At 40.2% G+C, this 22,731-nt stretch overlaps 1 protein-coding gene across 1 annotated transcript in view; it reads right to left on the reverse strand.

Annotated features, from left to right (window-relative positions):
• The window catches only part of ATG2A (autophagy related 2A), a 108,629-nt gene that overhangs the window by 39,968 nt on the left and 45,930 nt on the right, over positions 1-22,731 (reverse strand). The window contains exons 17-20 of the mRNA XM_063438841.1: positions 12,018-12,180; positions 11,709-11,851; positions 11,489-11,631; positions 102-247 (exon numbers count right to left, since the gene is read on the reverse strand). Of these exons, the coding sequence (XP_063294911.1) occupies positions 102-247; positions 11,489-11,631; positions 11,709-11,851; positions 12,018-12,180 (595 nt within the window). The remainder of the gene's footprint in view (positions 1-101; positions 248-11,488; positions 11,632-11,708; positions 11,852-12,017; positions 12,181-22,731) is intronic.

Below are 22,731 nucleotides of genomic sequence, written 5' to 3' on the forward strand. Positions count from 1 at the left end.
TAAAGGATATTGTGGTAATAGATAATGAGACATTATGAAACAGAACAGAAGGCTAAATAGGTGCACAGAGAACAAAGCATAGAAAGGATAATCGTTTTAACCTTAGTTTCTGTCCAAGCTGTTATCCGTCCCCTTAAAATAGTGACCGAGGCAGAAAAGAAACTGTGTCCTTCTATGGTTCCTCTCCTGAGCCTTGCTGCTTCATCCACGGAGTAGAAATGTGAATCTTCATCTTCTGAGTCGGAGTCTAGAATACAAAATTGTAGTGGATGTTATAAGAGATTAAATTAACATATGACAAAGTAGTGTAGAATGATGTCCATGGAGATTCCAAAAGGAGTGTTTTAAAAATTTAGAACAAAAAATTTCAACCGTAAATACAGATTTTTCAAGAAGCATAAGACTGTGGCATATGGTAGAACTGCACATTTTTAAATGTAAACATATTAATGCATATAATGTTGCTTAACAGGAAAATTGTAGGGTTGTTTGAGACATACGATATAGATTGACATTAACGTAGTCGATTAGGATAAAATCAAGATAAAGATAAAGTTCTAAATGTTTATCCAAAAATATTACACTGAGGTCTAAGTTGGGTAATCAGAAAATCTAAACCCACACCTTGATGTATGCAGGGCACAGTGGCACTCACCGAGTAAAATTATACTAACCCACCTCAATATTAAATCTTGTTCAAATAAAATACTTCCTTACAGAGATAGAGGATGATGTATATACAAGGTGCAATATGAATGAAAAGGTGCAAACTGTACTTTTGCTGCAAACAGACACAAATGTAAGAATAAAGTGTCAATTTATTATACGTTCCTTGCAAAACAAATCATAAAAATTCACAGCATAACATAAAATGTAAACACACAAAATTAAGCCCTGCACTCAAACTCCCACTACCACAGGGCAGCAGCCACAGCTACAGTTTACAACAGTCTAAATACATAGAGGAAAAGCAAAAAAGAGTTACTTGTGCACTATCCCAAATCCCTATGCACATTTAAAAGAACAGGAGGTTATTAGTAGCACTCCAATGGTCATTAAAGTCAAACTCACTGTCACATTTGGACCCGATTAAGGGTTAATAGGTGTGTAGGGGTTTATAAAAATACCCCTTTTGTCTTATTAGTGCTATTGCCTTGTAACTGAAAGCAGCAAGGTTAATTGTTCATGTAGGATCGCCTAAGAGGTTTGCCTTGTTTACACTGTGATTTTATGTGTGTTTTAAACTAACAGGGAACCCCAGGGATGTGCGCAATGAGGAAACTCGTAGGGTGAGAAGTATCCTGCAGTGAGCTACACTTCCTGTAAAATTTTAGGGTGTGCTGTGATTTGCTTTTATGCAAGTTACATATAATACATTGGCACTTAATTACTATATATTAGTGTCTTTCACCATTATTTGTGTGTCTGTTTACAGCCATAACACATTTGTCCAGATACAGCATGCCAGCCGTCAGAAAGCAATCTATGGGATCCAAACACAAATCATAGACCACCCCAGGAAATACAAGGAACCTTGTGTAAAGATAAATGTGCTTTTTCCCAATTAAATGCTTTTACATCATTAAAGACTACTACCCACAACTTGAATGATAATAGATGTATTTCATGGAGCTAGGCATTAAGAAATGTCTTTGTTGAGTTACTACTCAAGTCTTTTTAAGCCTATGCCAACTAATGTGTTCCAGCTCGTACAATACAAGATTCTACCGTGTTCTTGGCCAGATCAATACATAGTTCAACATTCCGATAATATTTAGTTATCTCCAACATTAGTTCTTGCACAGTCATGTACCAATGGCAATTAAATGGAGCATTCCATTGACTGTTCGATATCAGAGGGGTTTTGTTAAGAACATGTGTCTATGTATGAAAGGGCATTCATACCCAACAAAGGTATTACCTACCAAGTGTTTCACAATCTCATAACTATAAGAGCAGTGTTTTATGCAAAGTACAATCATTTGCTAGAAACATAAACGAAAACCTAGATATCAACCATTCTAAAAGCTATACTAGGTTTACCCAGGTAAAACATTTGAAATTGTATAAATCCCAAGAGACCGAGTGGGAGCTCCATAGATCATCTGGGATTTGGTGGGCATCCAGTTCTACCATTTTACAAAGCAGGAAGGTGATTAGTTACTGTTAAACAAGTTTGGATAGGTCCATTATACCCCACAATTATTTTAATTAAAATATTACATTAGTATAATAGAGTAAAGCAGTGCTAGAAACCTTTATTAGTTGTGTTTCATCGTTAGAAATTCATAAAATGCATGCCACATTAAAAAAAAAAAAAAAAATCTGGCTACAACATCTAAAATTCTAGTATTGCAATTTCATTGCTTCTTGTGATGTTTTGCGTAGATACCCGTTGAAGCGTTCTTATTGCTCCCAAGTTCTCAGTGCATGAACTGGCTACTAAATTCAAAATAATTTGTGAAAGCTGGTTATTTGCCTGGTTACCTATAGCCTTATCTTTCCAGATTAATAAATAATACATAATTTAATAAAAAAATACACCAATACCTCAGAATGCTAAAGGGCCTTCACCAGGACAAAATGAACTGATGAGACACAGAATCATCAGGCCAAAACACTGTTTTTTTTCATCAGGATACATTCAAATGTTCCATTAAATCCTCCAACCACCAGGATCAAATAATATTTATGGAGATTCTGTGAATGCCTTGTGACAGTTAACTTACCAGGGATATGGGTTATCTTATTCTCAAGGAACGCGTGAAAATACAAGTGATAGAACTATGCAATATAGGCCCACTGTCCATAAACTGTTCAAATCTTAGAACTTGCACCAGTTTTCTATTAGCAATACATGCTAGATGAAGGAAACCCTTGCGTTATTTTGGTGCTTTATACTTGAAATAACAATTATTTCGCTATTGTAGTACCAGATGCAGGCAAAACACTGGGGAACAACTGGAGACTTACCATTAAAGGGACACTATAGTCACCAGAACAACTACAGCTTATTGAATTTGTTCTGGTGAGTAGAATCATTACCTTCAGGTTTTTTGCTGTAAACACTGCATTTTCAGAGAAAATGCAGTGTTTACATTACAGCCTAGTGATAACTCCACTGGCCACTCCTCAGATAGCTGTTAGAGATCCTTCCTGGGTCATGGCTGCCTAAAATGCATCCAAACATTCAGTATCTCCTCCCTCTGCATGCAGACACTGAACTCTCCTCATAGAGATTCATTGATTCAATTCATCTCTATGAGGGGATGCTGTTTGAATCATGCTGGCTCTGCCCTTGATCTGCCTCTTTGTCAGTCTTAGCCAATCCTATGGGGAAGCATTGTGATTGGATCCGTCTACAACTTCTGATGATGTCAGCAGACTGCTTGTTTTGTTTAGGCAAACAGCATGCAGATCTACAGATTCTGGCTTGAATACAGTAAGATTTTGCTATATTTATGGAGGCATGAGGGAACCAGGGGGGCTAGATGGTGGTTTTAACACTATAGGGTCAGGAATACATGTTTGTGTTCCTGACCCTATAGTGATCCTTTACGCACGCCTCTGCGTCAAGAACAGTAATACAAATTGAAGCAAACACACTGATACCCTGCTATCCATTGCAAGTATAAACTAGCTTATCAAGAAGGATGTTCCACCCTCTTGTAAATTCAGGATCAATTTGCATAGTTTTACTTCCTCATTGCTTACACAATGAAAACAACACAGTAAAGTTCTGAAACACTATTAGCACTAGGCATTTTGAATAGGAAAGCTAGCAGAATAATCAGTGTTCACAATCTGGTTCGTTCAGGCATGTCTATATTTGAACAAATAAATGCTGGGGAATCCGAACTAAAGTTCACAGTATATTTAAGTATAAGGGCACCATCTGCAGTAAACTTGCTGAAATAGTCCTCTTTCACATTCCAGCCATTCCAATCGTTGTAAGCACCCAATCTACTTGATAAACCTGGGAATCCCGCCACTAGGCAGCTTTGCAGCATTCTTTGCGGCCCTTAAGATTTTATCGGACATTGCAATCTTTCAGCTCCGTAGAACGCTTTTATCTTTCTGTATTACACATGCCGTCATATTCTTTTCTCAGAAAATGCTTGAATTGTTTTTTATCCCTGCAAGTTAAGAGACATCCTGGTAGTTTCCCGTTTAAAATGTATTAACGCATTCTGGTTTTCAAACCTGGTACTGTAGATTAGGAGATGTCACCTGGGCCTTATTCTCCATAATGTCCCACGTTGCATTTGCCCAAGATTTGTGGGAGTTACACCGTTTTAACGCTGACCTCTTCAAATACTGATATTGAGTGAGAGGAGTCGAGGAAGTGTAATCCATATAATTTTGTCTCCCCAGCTCCTCTGCTGGTATATCAGGAGAAGAAGTGAATAAATTACGGCAATGGGCCCGATTGGTGGGAGTTTCACTCATGCATAGTAGCAATGTCTGACTAGCGTCTAATTCAACCCCATTTCCCTTTAGTGATACGTTTAAAGAGTAGCTGGAGGAGAGAAGCAAGGTGTCAAATATTCTCCCTATAGAATTAGAGAACCTATTTAATATCGCTGCACACTGCATCATCAATCTTTCTGGCTTTCCTCTTCTCCAACGCTGAGCCATGGGGATCTTAGGATATTAGCTCTGCAGCACAGTAGCAGAGTTTCACGTGGCTGCAGTGAGTTTGTGTTAAAAGTTGCTTAGCATAACCAATTGAAAGGATTAAAGGATTATCCCATCTTGCTTATCTACACCCTCTTATAAAATCAGCTCTATGCTCATGTGCCAAAATTAACAAACATGGTAAATTCCTGCTGCAAGATTACTTTCAAATCAGAAAAAAAGTCCACTAGAAAAGGCACCATTAAAATAGCTGTTCACATTCAATCCATCCGTTTTAAAAGATGATACAAAGGAGGGGTGCCGCTGAGTAAGGGCAGTACAAGACACACCTTGTTAAAGGGACACTATAGTCACCTGAACAACTTTAGCTTAATGAAGCAGTTTTGGTGGATAGAACATGCCCCTGCCGCCTCACTGCTCAATCCTCTGCCATTTAGGAGTTAACTCCCTTTGTTTATGAACCCTAGTCACACCCCTCCCTGCATGTGACTTGCACAGCCTTCCATAAACACTTCCTGTAAAGAGAGCCCTATTTAGGCTTTCTTTATTGCAAGTTCTGTTTAATTAAGATTTTCTTATCCCCTGCTATGTTAATAGCTTGCTAGACCCTGCAAGAGCCTCCTGTATGTGATTAAAGTTCAATTTAGAGATTGAGATACAATTATTTAAGGTAAATTACATCTGTTTGAAAGTGAAACCAGTTTTTTTTTTCATGCAGGCTCTGTCAATCATAGCCAGGGGAGGTGTGGCTAGGGCTCCATAAACAGAAACAAAGTGATTTAACTCCTAAATGACAGTGAATTGAGCAGTGACATTGCAGGGGAATGAAATATACACTAAAACTGATTTATTTAGCTGAAGTAATTTAGGTGACTATAGTGTTCCTTTTAGTCTTATTTCTTTATTGTTTCATCCTGTTCTATGTGACCCCTACAATGTATCACATATCAATGAACTGGTTGCTTTAAAATTAAAAATAAAATTAAAAATAAAAATACATAATTCTCCTTAACTGTTATAGCATGACTTCCTCTGGTTGATCTACCAAACTTGCGTGCCAGCTAAGATTTTGTATGAACTCTCCCTTTCATTAGCATTCACTTTTTGTACCTAGATAATACTTATAAGCTTTCAAAAAGTCTGTCTATTTTAAGGATCTTTCCTAAATGCTGCCAATTACTGACCTTTGTTTTTGCCTGTGACTTCAAGTCATCTAATCATAATCACTGAAGGACAAAATACTAAAACATTGTTACTGTACGTTATCTTTCTTATCACTTGTGGAGAAGGAATTATGGGCACTTATACGTACATATGTATCTATGCTTTCAGCATAAAAATATTTAAAAAAAAAAAAATTCATACAGTTCATATACCTAGTATGCATGACATGCAAGGGATTCTGGGATGGTGCTCATAGAACCTAGAGCAGTGATAGCAGGGCCTTGACTGGGAGAAAAAAAATCGGCCCGGGCATTTTTTTTTAATCACAGCGGCCCACTAAGAAGGGGGCGGGCCAGAGAGGGTGTGTTTTGTCATCACCAATGACACACGCCCCCTCTCAAAGTGAACATGTTGGTTCAATGCTCTTCCAGGGCAGGCCATGGGCAGAACTCTGCTAAAGAGCTCAAGCATGAGAAAAAAAGCCCCGTATTTGTTCCGCACAGTGCAAGCAAATCTAATAACATGCTTGCACTGTGTTTCCTTGCAACTTATCTCTGGTGTATAAATGGATACCAGGGGACAAAAGGGCCAGGAAAGAGTATTGTGCATGGGTTTGGAGCCTGCTTGTGGGATTGCGTGTGTGTAGTTAGCCGATTGTGGTGTGGTATTGTGTATTTTAGGAATGTAGTGTATGTGTGTAGGTGGTGCAGTGTGTGTGTATGCAGGAGTCTAGTGTGTGTTTGAATGACCCAGAATGTGTAGGAGATCTAGTGAGTGTGTGTATATAAGGATTCAGAGTGTATAAAGGGATCTAGTGTGTGTATATGATCCAGAGTTGGGTAAGAGATCTAGTTTGTGTCTGGAACGTAATGTGTTTAGGAGTGCAGTATGTGTGTGAGGGGTGCTGTAGTATATACATCATATATATATATATTATAAATATGTTCAGAAGTATTGTGTGTGTGTGTTTGGTGCAGTGTGTATGTGTGAGGGGTGCAGTGGGTGTCTGTGAAGGATCTAGTGTGTATGTGAAGGGTTCAGTGCAGTATGTGTGTGTGATGGATGCTGTGTTTGAGTGGTGCTGTGTGTGATGTGTGGGGGCTGTGTGTGATGTGTGCTGTGTGTGATGGGAGGGAGAGTGCTATGTGTGAGAGTGCCATGTGTGATGGGTGTGAGAGTGCTGTGCTGTGTGTGCTGTGTGTGAGTGCTGTGTGCAGGGCTGCCATCAGAAATTGTGGGGGCCCTAACACAGTTTAAGGTCTGGGCCCCCATGTACCTGCCTCCAAGCCCCGCCTCCAAATCCCGCCCACAGGAATACACACACACACACACACAGATACAAAAGGACACAGACAAAGAAAAATACACATATACAGATACACACACACATTGACGTACATACATACTCACATACTGACAGACACACATACATACATACATACTGACAAACAGACATACAGACATACACATAAATACATAATGGCATACATACACATACATACACACACACACAGATATATACATACACAGATACATACAGACACACACACAGACATGCATACATACTGACAGATATATACAGACATATATACATACTGACAAACACACACATACACACACATACACACACAGACATACACACAGACATGATGGGTGATGGGTGTGAGGTTGCTGTGTGTGAGAGTGTGTGTGTGAGAGTGCTGTGTGTGATGTGTGTAAGGGTGCTGTGTGTGATGGGTGTGAGGGTGCTGGGTGTGAATGTTAGAAGGGATTGTGTTTGGGGGATAAAAAATAAAAATAAAATAAGTAGGCATTATATCCCCCCCCTCCCTTCTTACCGTCAGCCTGGGAGGGGGGGACTGGCACGGTGGTACCTGGCTGGGACTGGGAGGCGGGGTGGCGATGTTCCTTGGTGGTCCAGTGGTGAGTGAGCTCTAGCCTGCTGGCTAGAGTTCATACTCGCGAGATCCGGTCATTGCCATGGCAACGCTCCGGATCTCGCGAGAGGAACCCGGCAGAGCTGCAAGATAGAGCTCCGCCGGGTCCTCTCCCTCCCCAGCCGCATGTCTATTTAAATGGGCCGGTGAGGGAGATCTATGATCTCCTCACCGGCCCTTCATGGAATACAGCAGGGCCGGCGCTAGGATAGTGCCGGCCCTGCATAGACCGGCAGGGGAGATCCTGTAACCTCCCCTGCCAGCCTCGGCCCATGGCCACCGCGGCACACCGGGCATTTGCCCGGTGTGCCCGATGGACAGTCCGGGCCTGAGTGGTAGTCACTTTTTCTTCCTATCGTCCACTAATGCATCTTTCTTGATGGAAAAATGTCCTTACTGCCCACCAGTTTTCGCGCGAGTGCAGAATATTTTTTTAGAAAGGAGGGAGTTTTTAAAAAAAATAAATGTACGTACATTTATCTTTTTATTTCTACTTAATGCAGGTTTATAATGGTTTTAACTTTATAAAGTTTAATGAGAAAACAAAGTAAATTGAAATTACCTTTACTAGTAATTAATGAGATCCTTGAGGTTGATGCTGCGAGACTAAATATTTGATATCTGGTTCAATTTTCGTAAGAAAGAAACTAAGGTCTCCTCTTTCGGTGATATTCAGACGACTTCTCTGTTTGCGCCTTAATAGGATTTCTCATCCGTGCGTCAGTTCCCCTCTCCCTTCTCCCTTCTCAATTCCCCTCCCCACCTTTTTTTTTTTTTCCTTTTTTCTATTTTTTAACCTTACTTATAGCAATGCCCAGTAGGAAGGCTGAGCTAGGTAGCCCACTATAACAGACAGGCACACATACATACAAACACACAGACACACATAAGACATGCATACAAAGACACACACACATACAGAGACACACACACACACAACACATACATACAAAGACAAGACACACACAACACATACATACAAAGACAAGACACACATACATACACACAAGACATACATACAAAGACAAGACACACATACATACACACAAGACATACATACAAAGACAAGACACACACACATACACACAAGACATACATACAAAGACACATACACACACAAGACATACATACAAAGACACATACACACACATTATATTTAAGTCACCCTCCTGTTTCCTACCTTTTAGGTGCAGGAGGGTGACATTCCCTGGGGTCCACTGGTGGCTCAAGTGGATGGGAGTCAGAGTTCCCACTCTGACTCCCTCTGCTTCCTCCCGCGCGGACTGTGTGTTAGCTGGGAGGAGTGACGTGCAGTCACTTCCTCCCAGCTCTGTGATGTAATCACAGGGGGCCCGGTCGCGCTGTTAGAGCACCCAGCGCTGACCGGGCCCCCTCACCTGACAGCATGGGCCACCGATGGACCCCTTGGTGATGGCGGTACCCGATCGCAGGGGTACTGCCGGCTCGCACCCGCCCACCCAATCTCTCCAAATGAGGAAATGAGGAAATCCCTACCGCCCACCTGGAATCCTGAAACGCCCATTAGTGGGCGGTAGGGACCAGGTTGACGACCCATGACCTAGAGCAACAATACACTTAAATAAAGAACCAATGTAACCTTTACAAGCACTATGGATTTAGCCATCTCAATTTAATGATCTATAGAGTTTTACTCATTATCGCATTCACATGTGGATAACCGCTCCACTTTAACAACTACATCTGTTGGGACGTCTGTCAAAAAATAACTAATTATCTAAACACATATCTGGAATGACTTAAATTTAAAGTGTGCAAGTGGTTTAACTTTAGTTTAGCATTATCTCATGAAAGATTTTATACATAAAAAACAAAAACAAAAGACTTTGTTGGTTTCAGAACTCATCTGGGGCCAGGCCAAAAATAACAAATTCTTCTCTCAATTTCTAAACCACTACTTTCCACTAAAACATTCCCATGTATACTTATCCAATTCAGGAGATTAAAAAGGGAAAGAGAAAAAAAAATACATCTAAAAATTATGTAATGCATATTTTATTAAATGTTTATAAAATGAAGCACTATATATTTAATTATTTTTTATACCAGCTCAAAGAAGTTAGAACGTGCATTAAAGAATATGGTGTAAATTTCAAAAAGGCCTGTGTCAATGCAGATGAACGAGATGTTCCTTTTCCACGATTGAAGTATTAAAAAAAAATAGGTGTTCAGCTTGTTTCCTTAACGACAGATAGCCTCACCTGGTCCAACACGTACTCCAAGCGAGAACCACTACATATACTACCAAAAGTCTGCATATCAACCTAGGTTCTAACAACATATACTATTCTCAATGGTTAACTAATTTGTTTAGCTTCAACCCACTTTAAAAATGTGCATAGTATTTTCAATGCCACGTTGTATTCAAATGTTCCACGGTTGACTAAGATATTGTGGCACGGCAACCGGAGTGTTATGGCTTATCAAGCACAAATAAAAATAAAGAATTTAAAAAAAAAAAAAAAATAGAAGGTGGTCACTTTCGTCCTGTATGAGGACGAGGACAGTAAGTGTAATTTGCCATCCAACCACTGTGGAATACACAGATAATCTGAGATGTTTGTGAAAAAATAAAAATAAATGGGTTTGGTGAATTTTTGGATCCACTGCTAAGAAGAGGAAGAAAGAGGAATCAGCTCTATATACACACTAAACAAGCAAAACAAGATTTACCATTCCGACAGTATGATAGTTTAGAGGTTTGAAAAAAGAAAAAAAAATGGTTTCTCCTAGGAGTGATGTCAATGAGAATTCTTTTATAAAAGATGATTTATATTCGGATGCTGGAGGGAGACTTAGATTCACAGTTATAGCATTCATTTAATATCTCTTCCTCTTTAACTTTACAAGATACCTTGGCACAGATTATTAGAGTTTTAGTCTTGTGTCCTGAGGCTTGCATGGCACTAATAAGGGAGTAATTGAACTTATTCTAGCTTGATTAATAGAGAAAAAAGGTTCGTTATGAAGGGAGGATAACACATTTAAATCTCATTAGTTGGGAAAAACTGTGCCTCAGATGGGATATGATAGAATTATACAAATATATTCGGGGCCAGTACAAACCATTATCTGGAAATCTATTCATAATTAGGACTTTACATAGGACAAGAGGTCATGCATTTAGACAGAAAAAAGGAGATATAGTCTAAGGAAAAAAAATTTTTTACAGTAAGAACAAGAAGAATGTGGAATTCTCTGCCTGAAAAGGTGGTTTATCAGAGTCTATACAGATGTTTAAAAAGCAATTGGATAAATATTTGCAAAAGCACAATATGCATAGATATACATTTGAATTAGTATGGTAATAGTTTCTTGATCCAAGGCGATATCTGACTGCTATTTTGGGGTCAAGAAGGGATTTTTTCCCAGTTTTTGCACAATTTTTTTTTTGTTTTTTTTTGCTTTATTTTGGATCAACAGCAAAAATCAAATGTGAGAAAGGCTGAACTTGATGGGCACAAGTCTATTTTCAGCTATGTAAGTATGTAACAATGAAAACGTATTTAGTCTTCTACGAGCATTTAACCCAGTGTCTGGTTAATTTGCATTAACGTGATAAAACGACATAAATGAAATGTGAATGAAATAAAGCAAGTCACTTTTGGATTTAAAAAAAAATGAAAATAAATATTAAGACGGAAATGGAGGAAGACATGGAGTAAATGGGTGCATAGTGACTGTGCTCAAAAAAATGTTCTTAAACTCACCCAGTCTGAATGCAGACTTGCACATATGGAATGTGTCTTGCTTGTAAGCCGGGATGTGGAGCTGTTCAGTGGGGAGCAATGAGTCAGCCAAAGGGGAATCACATGCAGATACTGGTTCCCACATTAGTAGGTCATTACAAAACCTGAAGAGAAACACAAGTATTTAGAGCATAGGGAAGAGAGTAATAGAGAGAAGGGAGGCAAAGGAATCACTACTTACCTGTTATACAGATTTTCATACATGTCCTTGCTGGGGAGAAAGATGTTAGCTCTGGGTAGAGTCACCTCAAGGGTATATTGAGAAGATGCCAATGTTGCCCTTTGAAAATCTGCCATCTCATCTGGATCAGCAGGAATAACCATCTGAAGGACGGTAAAGAATAAAGATGACAAATGGGAAGAGGCATAGAAGAAAAACAACCATTGGTTAGGAATTAGATGCAATGAGAGAGCCAAGATATAATCGCACTCTAGATGTTTTTCTGTGTAACAGAGTGCAATCCAAAAAAATATAAATAAACAACCTTACCTCCTCCGTCTCGTACATTGTCCTCTTAGAGGAAAAAGGTGAGGGTTCCGCTTGTTTCAGCTCACATGGGCTCTCCACTGATGGAAGGTCTGGGTCATCCATATTGTCCTGTGCAAAGTCCCAAGGTGAAGACTTGTTCTGGGGAAGGAGTGTCAACAATATGCTGGAGAGAGAACCAGAGATTAAAATCAGACTACAATGTATTATAACTATATTGGCAAAACTGACCAAAAAACAAATATCCAGACACAAAACAGGCAATTTTAGCCATTTACAAGTAAGACGAACATCCTTTACATACAGTAATTGATCTTTACAATTTATGATTTTAGAAAGATAAATAAATTGTTCACAAAAGCTGAACTACAAAATGAGATACCTTTGTGAAAAGAACAGACAAAGAGCTTGTCAGTAGATTTCATGATATTTATAATAATTTAAGATAAATGGCAAGGAACTCAATGCACATATTGCCTGTTAGAGCCAGAATGTGGGGGCCACAAGGAGAGACTCCATGACTCCTAGATCACCCTGTTAGTCAGTGCATTTCTAAAAATCTAGATTAACAAAACAGTTTTAAAACTTATAAGGTTACTTCAAATGAACTATCTTAGCAAAAAAAATATGAGGATATGGTTATATCATATGGTGATCACTGCACCACTGTACCCCAATATCGATGGGTTCTTCACTGATTAAGATTTAAAGTGCCACTGCCATTGCAGCACACAGAACAATTTGCTCTGTCACCAACGCCAAGGATCAGCTGATTTTCATTGGGCAGCGCCGTCCATGACAGTTAGCAATACAGGGAGTGCAGAATTATTAGGCAAGTTGTATTTTTGAGGATTAATGTTATTATTGAACAACAACCATGTTCTCAATGAACCCAAAAAACTCATTAATATCAAAGCTGAATATTTTTGGAAGTAGTTTTTAGTTTGTTTTTAGTTTTAGCTATTTTAGGGGGATATCTGTGTGTGCAGGTGACTATTACTGTGCATAATTATTAGGCAACATAACAAAAAACAAATATATACCCATTTCAATTATTTATTTTTACCAGTGAAACCAATATAACATCTCAACATTCACAAATATACATTTCTGACATTCAAAAACAAAACAAAAACAAATCAGTGACCAATATAGCCACCTTTCTTTGCAAGGACACTCAAAAGCCTGCCATCCATGGATTCTGTCAGTGTTTTGATCTGTTCACCATCAACATTGCGTGCAGAAGCAACCACAGCCTCCCAGACACTGTTCAGAGAGGTGTACTGTTTTCCCTCCTTGTAAATCTCACATTTGATGATGGACCACAGGTTCTCAATGGGGTTCAGATCAGGTGAACAAGGAGGCCATGTCATTAGATTTTCTTCTTTTATACCCTTTCTTGCCAGCCACGCTGTGGAGTACTTGGACGCGTGTGATGGAGCATTGTCCTGCATGAAAATCATGTTTTTCTTGAAGGATGCAGACTTCTTCCTGTACCACTGCTTGAAGAAGGTGTCTTCCAGAAACTGGCAGTAGGACTGGGAGTTGAGCTTGACTCCATCCTCAACCCGAAAAGGCCCCACAAGCTCATCTTTGATGATACCAGCCCAAACCAGTACTCCACCTCCACCTTGCTGGCGTCTGAGTCGGACTGGAGCTCTCTGCCCTTTACCAATCCAGCCACGGGCCCATCCATCTGGCCCATCAAGACTCACTCTCATTTCATCAGTCCATAAAACCTTAGAAAAATCAGTCTTGAGATATTTCTTGGCCCAGTCTTGACGTTTCAGCTTGTGTGTCTTGTTCAGTGGTGGTCGTCTTTCAGCCTCTTACCTTGGCCATGTCTCTGAGTATTGCACACCTTGTGCTTTTGGGCACTCCAGTGATGTTGCAGCTCTGAAATATGGCCAAACTGGTGGCAAGTGGCATCGTGGCAGCTGCACGCTTGACTTTTCTCAGTTCATGGGCAGTTATTTGCACCTTGGTTTCTCCACACGCTTCTTGCGACCCTGTTGACTATTTTGAATGAAACGCTTGATTGTTCGATGATCACGCTTCAGAAGCTTTGCAATTTTAAGAGTGCTGCATCCCTCTGCAAGATATCTCACTATTTTTGACTTTTCTGAGCCTGTCAAGTCCTTCTTTTGACCCATTTTGCCAAAGGAAAGGAAGGTGCCTAATAATTATGCACACCTGATATAGGGTGTTGATGTCATTAGACCACACCCCTTCTCATTACAGAGATGCACATCACCTAATATGCTTAATTGGTAGTAGGCTTTCGAGCCTATACAGCTTGGAGTAAGACAACATGCATAAAGAGGATGATGTGGTCAAAATACTAATTTGCCTAATAATTCTGCACTCCCTGTAGAAGTTTATGTGCGGCTCAGTGGTGGAGGCCTTACCTGGGAAGATTCTGGCCTCAACAGGTGGCCGGGAGGGGAGTATGGTTAAGTAACTACCGTACATACAGGAAGTCATGGTGTTTGTGGTGCTAAAGGAACATATACCTTTTTCTTAAGTTGATAAAATATACTTTTTAAGCAACATTTCATGTAAATGTTCTTATATACACAATGGTAAAGTAAGTTTGTTAAAATAAAGAACAAATGAGTTTTAACATTAACTAAGCAACAAAAGACACCAGAAGACGCCACCTGCTACTTAGACCTAAATTACATTGCACTAGGTACCTGTGTCATGCCTATGCATGAAATAATTGGGAAGTGGGGGTTGGGGATCATAGCGAGATAGAAAAAAAAAGTAAACAGATAAAATATAAGTTGATGCAAAGAAGCATACAGATAAGGTGGAGGCAAAGAAAAAGACATAAGGTCAGTGGGATAGATATTTTGATGGAGCTCGGGATGAAACTACTACTTTCACATGATAAAGAAACCTTTGTCAGGCAAGGCTTCATGAACTTCAGAATCACCACATAGTAATGGACTATATAATATTTATTTAGCATACATATGTTTTACCAGGAAAAGTACACAGAGATTAACCGTGTCTGAGTATGTCCTGGGACACTCAAACAATACAAGTTTGTTATGAAGTTAAACATTTAACATAGATGGCCATTAGCTGTTAGAGGGTTTGTTTAAAGTGGCTCTGTCACATTTAGGGGTCTGTGCATATTTTGCTAAGGCACCATAAGGTGACATTCCCCAATCAGGGTGCAGACTAAGGTACTTATAGTTAATAAAAGCTGTCCACTTTAGGTGCCGCCATCTTTGGCCTTCAGCTCCTCACAGGAGCCAAAAGAGTAGAACATTGCGGTCTATGGAAGATCCAGAGAGACCACAGGAGCCTCCAAACACGAAGTCTTGCAATCTGTGAGAATCAGACAGAGTCTATCTTTATGAAATACTCATTTTGTGGTTAGGTGACAGAGTTGCTTTAACTGGCATGAGAGCCCGTTTCCTTTAGGAGATTGTAGCCTTGTTTAAGATTTGATGTTGTCCAGTACGTTATTCCACGGTATCAGACTTCACGACTTGCTTTCTTGTTGTAATATGGAATGGAACTTAAGATGATGGAAGTGGACGTTAAGTTACAGGAGGTAGGAAGAACGGGCTGAACATATTGCTTTACAGCATGGGAATTTATTGCATTTTTTACATCCCGGTAGTAATTTCCATGAGCATTTGTTGCACTATCACTTCTTATTCAACAGTATTTGCTTCTGAACAGAGTAACACATTTTAAAATTTGTTTGATGATGGCTTATCGATGTAGAATCCAAATGAGAGGTCAGGGTCTAGCCACATTCCATAAATATATTCTCATTTAGGCCAAATGTCAACATGCTAATGTTTTGACTATGTAGGAAATATTTAGTTAAGATAATTTATGTTTTATTACAAACACATGGTTACAGGTTTTTTGAGGACCTAGGGACAGCATGGGGATTACATTAATCTTAACGAAATCTTGCTGTAATAAACCTGTAATAGCCTCATAATAAATGTGTTTCCAAGTGTAGATAAATATATCACCTGCATGCAGGTGCCTCATTTGAAAGGTTTTTATAACGATTGTGATCATTTGAAAAATCGTATCCCACGAGAACTAAACAGCGGCAATTGTGCATTACACATACACATTTTTTTGATAAAATTATAAAACTCATGAATGTGAATAAGGGTTTATTCTACCAACGCGAAGTGACAAATCTGGTTTCAGTTGATTTCCTTGAGAAAAATATGGGATTGCAGATTTTGTGGCAATGATAAACAATGTAATTTCCTTCACTAAAAAGTGGTTAACAGAGCAAATATTGTCAACTCAGAAACCCAGCTAGCACTAGTACTCCGCAAAATCATTCCTTAAGTGGACCCAAATCTTAAAAATAAGGAACCATTATGTAGATCGAAAAATGCATCCAAAAAGTGACACTTGTTGCTCAAATAAAACCCAATATAAGTCAGCTTGGCACCCTGATTCCATAGCAGGAGATGATCCTCAAATTAGAACACAACCATTATGGTTCTTAAGTTGGGCACAATACTCAAACTTTCAGGCACATCCTATGGGCAGATTGCACAAATTGTCTCCATGTAAGACCCCTAGATGTCACTTTTCAACAGATGGCTGCCCCCTTCTGGAACCGTAAGTATCACAAATAGAAGAAAGCAAACAAAAAATATATATGCTGTATGTTCTCTCTGGGGACAAATGAGACCTTGGCTGTCTCCAAGGTCACCAAACTCCCAGACAAAACACAAAATTTCTGATTAAAATAAAACGCTTAACTATGTGAATGTTATAACATGAACCAGGCAAAAATATTAACCATGACAGTGCCAGATTGCCATGTAGCTCATCTACCTCACAGGATGATATTTTAGAGTCTTCTGATCAGATGAATAACCACAGCCTTGGTGGGTACAAAATGTCTTTTGCAGAAAAGGTGAAAATAATTTGGGGATCTTGGAGAGGTGACTAAGAAATGCGGTGCATTACCCAGCTTCGTCAGTTTGGATTTTGCTTGTCTTGAAAGATAGAAGCTATTTACTGATTTTATGAAAAGCACTTATGGGTTCTACCTTAAAAAAAACAAACAAAAAAAAGCTTAATCTAATGGTTCATAAAGGGATGACTTATGCAGTGACACTACAGCCAAGTAGCTATGAAGATCCACGTCTTTGTGTTGTTCCCCACACTTTTACAAAACGGCTCAAAAAGGTATGATGCAAACAAGCCTAAGCTCACGGTAAGGGTTATGAGGTACAGATAAAAAAACATTATAACAATATAAAACAAAATAAGGTGCGCTGTAACTTTAACTACCATTCATACGTTTCCCCACTCTTATAAACACATATAATGCAATCATCTAAATCGCACTATACCTTTAAGGTGTAAACAAAAACACAGAACTCTTAAGTGCAATATTCTTTCAAGAAAGGGCATCCAATAGTAAACATGCAAAACAATAGTGTACACGCACTTATTTATAAAGTGCATAAAAGTGTACTATTTCTAATAAGGTGCTAAGCCAATTGTGGAGTAGAGAAGTGAAGGTAACAGTTTTGGAGTGGCTTGAGGCTTTTCCTGGCAACCACAGGTTGCTTCCTCTTCTGCCACACTGATAATGTGGAATTTATACTTCTTTATTAGCGATGTCAGTTCCAGATAAACCGTAATAGAAATAGGCTGAGATCAGGGGTTCAGAAGTTATGGTCCTTAGTCTACCCTTGTAAAGCAGTCCTAAGTTGGAACAAGAATGTGAGTGTGAAACTTGCACATTATCTTGGCTGCAGATTGAGGGCTGGGCTTTAGATGCCTAGACTGCAGATGCCTAGGTCAAACCATTAGTAAACCGTGTGACAAAAACCAGGTAACAACTAATCTTCTTTGAATCATAGCCCTTACAATGAGCTATAGTGGTTTTAGAGCTTAAAGTGCCCATTTAAAGAGGAACTGTAAGGTGTGACATTATTTCACAACCATCGCTCTACCTCTAGGTGTTCTCATTGACTCCGACCTCTCCTTCCCCCCTCATGTCCAATCAATTGCCAAATCCTGCCGCTTCCTTCTCAAAAACATTGCACACATCCAACCCTATTTAATGCCTGATACGGCAAAGGTGTTTGTGCATGCCACTGTCCTCTCTCGCCTTGACTACTGTAATCCGCTTCTCACTGGTCTTACATTTTACCAACTTGCCCCGTTACGGTCTAGAACAGTGATGGCTAACCTTGACACCATAAATGGTTTCTGGACTACATTTCCCATGATGCTCAGCTAGCTTTTAGACTCTAAAATTTATGGTGTCAAGGTTAGCCATCACTGGTCTAGAATGAATGCGGCGGTGAGGCTCATCTTCCTGTTCGACCGCACCTCCCATGCCTCCCCCTTTGTTAGTCCCTACATTGGCTGCCCCATAAGATATAGGACTCAATTTAAGATCCTGATACTTGCTTACAAATCTCTACACAATGCTGCTCCCACCTACTTATCCTCACTAATACACAAATATGTCCCATCTAGGCCCCTACACTCTGCCGGAGACCTACGTCTAACCTCTGTTCGTACTCCTACCTCTGATGCTCACCTTAAAGACTTCTCTAGGGCTGCACCGTCCCTATGGAATGCCCTTCCCCTCTTTGTTAGACTTTCACCCAATCTCCACTCCTTCAAAAAAAAGAAAAAATCTTTGAAAACTTTCTTCTTTAGGAAAGCATATCAATTAAACTGTGAACAGCTTTCCCTCCCGCACCCGGATTCCACTCCTGAAACCAACTTGTCTGGTTACAAATACGTGTCTGTTAGTCCACACATTGTACAGCGCTACAAATCTTGTTGGCGCTTTATAAATAATGATGTTAGCAATTGTTTTTTTAAGTCTTGCTTTTTCATTTATTTATTTTCCTTTACATCATATATGAGAAAGGCACAGTCTGGCATCCAAAGTAAATCAACAGTATTCAGTGATGCCATGAGTGTAAAAATGGGATGTGCACACTGTGGCGGACCTATCCTAGGTGACCGGAGTATCACCGTCAGGGACTCGCTTTCCCCCCTAGTGGAAGCCCCAGAGTAATTATAGCTCTTCCCTAGTGATCAGCCAAGGCTTGATGTAAGGGTAAACATACACACTTTATTGACTGTCACAAGGGTCCCCAACTGGGGGTCACCAACAGAAGAACAGGATTTCACAATACTTGTTGGAATCCTGTCACCTGGGTGTCTGAGCAGAACAAGGTAACTTTAGAGATCAGACACCTAGGCGCCTAACAATAATATTCCCCAAAATAACAAGTTCCTTGGCCCACATCCCCACTTTTGATGTCTGCATATGAAGTCAGTACATGGAGCTCCCTCAAGTCCTTGGTGTCGTTTCATGCCTCACCACCTCCTCTATCACTCCTCAAAAAAGTGACTTGTTTGGTGGTCCTGGGGTCAAAAGCGACCTCAAAGACGTTTGAACAGACCGCGGTGACTGCCCAATCCAATCAAGGTCCCCTGCCTGTCCCTGAATCATTGAATAGGTGTGCTAGGTTGGGAGGCATGTTCTGGAGGGCATATAGTTGTGTGATCATAGTCCCTTCGGGAGAAGGTGTTTATTCACAATTCAGCCATTACAATATAGGCCTCGTTTCAGATTGGACATCTATGCATAGTCAGTGTCTACAATACAATACTGGTAGTAAAATACGGTTATATATATATATATTCATAGGTAGCAAAATGTGGAGGACTGTGCGTTTTAGTATAATTATACTGACAGCAGGTTAATAAGTAGGTTAGTACCTACTGTTTTAAAACAAACAGTAGGTTAACAGGAATGCTGCCCTCACCCAAGAGCTGTATAAGGGTTAATGAGAGTGCCAATAAGGGCAGGAAACATTTAGATGCCTCTATTATAATATGAAGGTCTTTTAGTAGAATTGTAGATTTGTTATAGAGTCTGGAACCCCCTTAGGATGGATCAGTAGGATGTATAATCAAGATTTACACATGGGGGGTGGGGGGGGATTTAGGAGTTAGCGTGCGTAGCATGCAGCTGCCAACTGTGTAAGACAGCGTGATACGAGCTATAAACAGTGTTCAAAGGAACACCTCACAGGAACTTAAGCACATTATGCAAACACATGAGAAAACAAATAACATTAAATAAACTGAGCAAAATATAAAGAGATATATAGATGTTTGCAGACAGTTTAGGACATCAGGGTTGATGATGGGTTCCCTCGGTGAGCCGCAGGTATGAATGGCCAAACCTTCACGGGATCCCAGGGAGTGAAAGTCGAAGGTGTCGGCTGAGTAGGCGCCGAGGTGGCTTGCGTGGATAGCCCAAGTTTCAGCTTTATATTTTTTGCTGCAACGCCCATGCCTTCAGACGGGTATTATAGCAGTTTTGAGTGCAGGTAGGCAGTACAATTTCTGCGTTTTATGCTCAGTATCAGAGTTGTCGCTCGGAGCTGGTGGGATATGCGTCCTCACAGTATGGCCATCGGCTCCACTTTTAAAGGTTACAATAGTGTTTACTGATGTAGCCAAGCATAATGGATTCACTTTAAATCCTGGGTCAGAACCTAAAACGTAGTGCCCATGTTACCATACTATTGTAGTTTGTCCCCATCAGTAAGAGGAGACTCAGACTTCCCCTGAACCAAAAACTGCTCACGATACATTCATTACTGTAGATGTACTGCCTTACTAAATGCAGTGTAAACCCTTTTGACATTGGAAAGAGTCCAATGAATATATTTTGCAGAGTTTATTTGAACATATTTATTTGTAATTGTCCTATTTATAGTTAAATCCCCTCTCATAGTATTGTAAAGCGCTACGGAATGTGTTGGCGCTATATAATTGGCAATAATAATAATAATAATAATAACAACATATAATATGTTATATTTGAAGAATGCCAAGTTTGTGCCATGTACATAAGTTGGGTCACAGTCAAGACAGTTCAGACCCTCTTGTTTAATCTGTCACAGCATGCATCTTTCAGGATTTCCCAGCACTCTCTCAGGCATCTGTCTATATATAGATAAAGTAAGTACATGTAATAGGTTCTCATGGTATTTTAAGGAAATAGAGGTTACATTTTAGGTGAAGCGGGGCTGACTTCATGCAAGACGTATTGTGTGTAGTGAAGAGGTTTACCAGAGTCTATTTTTAAATCTTAAACAAATTGCACTGGAAAAACGGGTTCTAGCAGCCACAGTGAACTCAAGGGATTAATAAATCAAATATCAAAATGTGGGGAAATGACGAACAAAACACAACATCTAAGACAAATTGCACAAGTTAACTATTTACCAATCAGGCTTCACAAAATGAAAAAAGGCAAAAATTACCAAATGTTTGAGAATCCTCATTTGCTATTAAAACTGGCACTTCTACATTACAACTATGACAGACCAGACCTATCTGCATAGGTTCTTCTTCTGAGGAGAATGTTGACGACGTGTTCGTTCCAGAAGGGTCTGAGGGGACTTGTAGCCTTCCATTGCCATTCACAGAAGTGCTGACCAAGCTGGCAAGATCAGTTCCTCCAGGGAGGGGAGGTATGCTCACTCGGGTTAACTCGTCCTTTAAGGCTTTAGACCACCGCAGGCAGAAATGTTATGTAATTGAATCTGATATCCAGTTCGATTTCATGGAAACCTGAGCTATAATCCTGCAATGGTCGTCCTGCCTGCTGGAGTTAGCGCAGGGCAGGGAGTGCTGTACAGGGTCTCAAAGGGTCATCGTATAAGGTACGTATGGTTGTGGAAAATGATTCCCAGGAGTCTAGTGTAATAGTTGATGGGCCCATGTTTGAGGTTGACGGGAAAGCAAGGCTATTGCAGCTCGTATTTTAACATAGTCAAGCACAGTGCTTTAAAATGCACTGTAATAAACATACAGAACGCAGTCTGCTTCCCCGTAATCTTGTCAGGTATAGGGATATCTGGTTCTTGTGAGGTTGGCGATAAGGACAAATGAGCTGAGGCTGAATGTGATGGGTGGTAGTGGTGCAAATTCATCCCTTTGCTGCTCATGCTGAAGTAGTGTGGCCTGGCTTGCATGGAGTTCTTGGACTGGTTGAGGCAAGGCCGCCATCTGCTGGATCAAAGCTGCAATGACTTCAGCTGTTCCTGCTAATTCCATGTGGTCTTGGTTGTTATATGACAAACTAACAGGGTTTGGCTGCTGGAATTCAGTTGCATCAGAACAGAAATCCCTTACAATCATGAATCTCAGGGGCACCAGAAGGTGAGAACAGGGCCTTGATATGTCAATGGTGGCACGGGGGCCTTTAATAAGAAAAAGGGTAACAGGTAGAGGAATGCGAGAGTGAAGAGAAGAAAGGCAAAGTCAGGAGGTCCAACGGTCGGGGCAGGCCACTAGAGAGCGTGGTCAGGAGGGAAATTGGAGTCAGGAACCAGGAAATTAATCAGAAGAGAGGCAGGTTAGGAAACTTGAAAATCCCAAGGTGTCAGGAAGGAAAAGAGCTTAGATCAAACAAGCACTGAGTAGAAGGCGCTCTGGGATTAAATAGGCAGACGGAGTCAGATGACCAATCACCTCCCAAACACTCAAGATGGCGGAGGCCCTTCCACATGCCTCACAAGCCTTCAGCCGGTCACGTGGGCCTCACCACGAATCCATCGACTCAAGGCTGGATGCTATATTTGAGGTCTTCTGGGACAAGCTGCTAGCACGCTCTACAGCCATCAGGTACAAACAGCAGACGGAGAGGGGCCCA

Source organism: Pelobates fuscus, chromosome 12 (assembly GCF_036172605.1).
Source record: "Pelobates fuscus isolate aPelFus1 chromosome 12, aPelFus1.pri, whole genome shotgun sequence".
NCBI classification, from domain to species: Eukaryota; Metazoa; Chordata; class Amphibia; order Anura; family Pelobatidae; genus Pelobates; species Pelobates fuscus.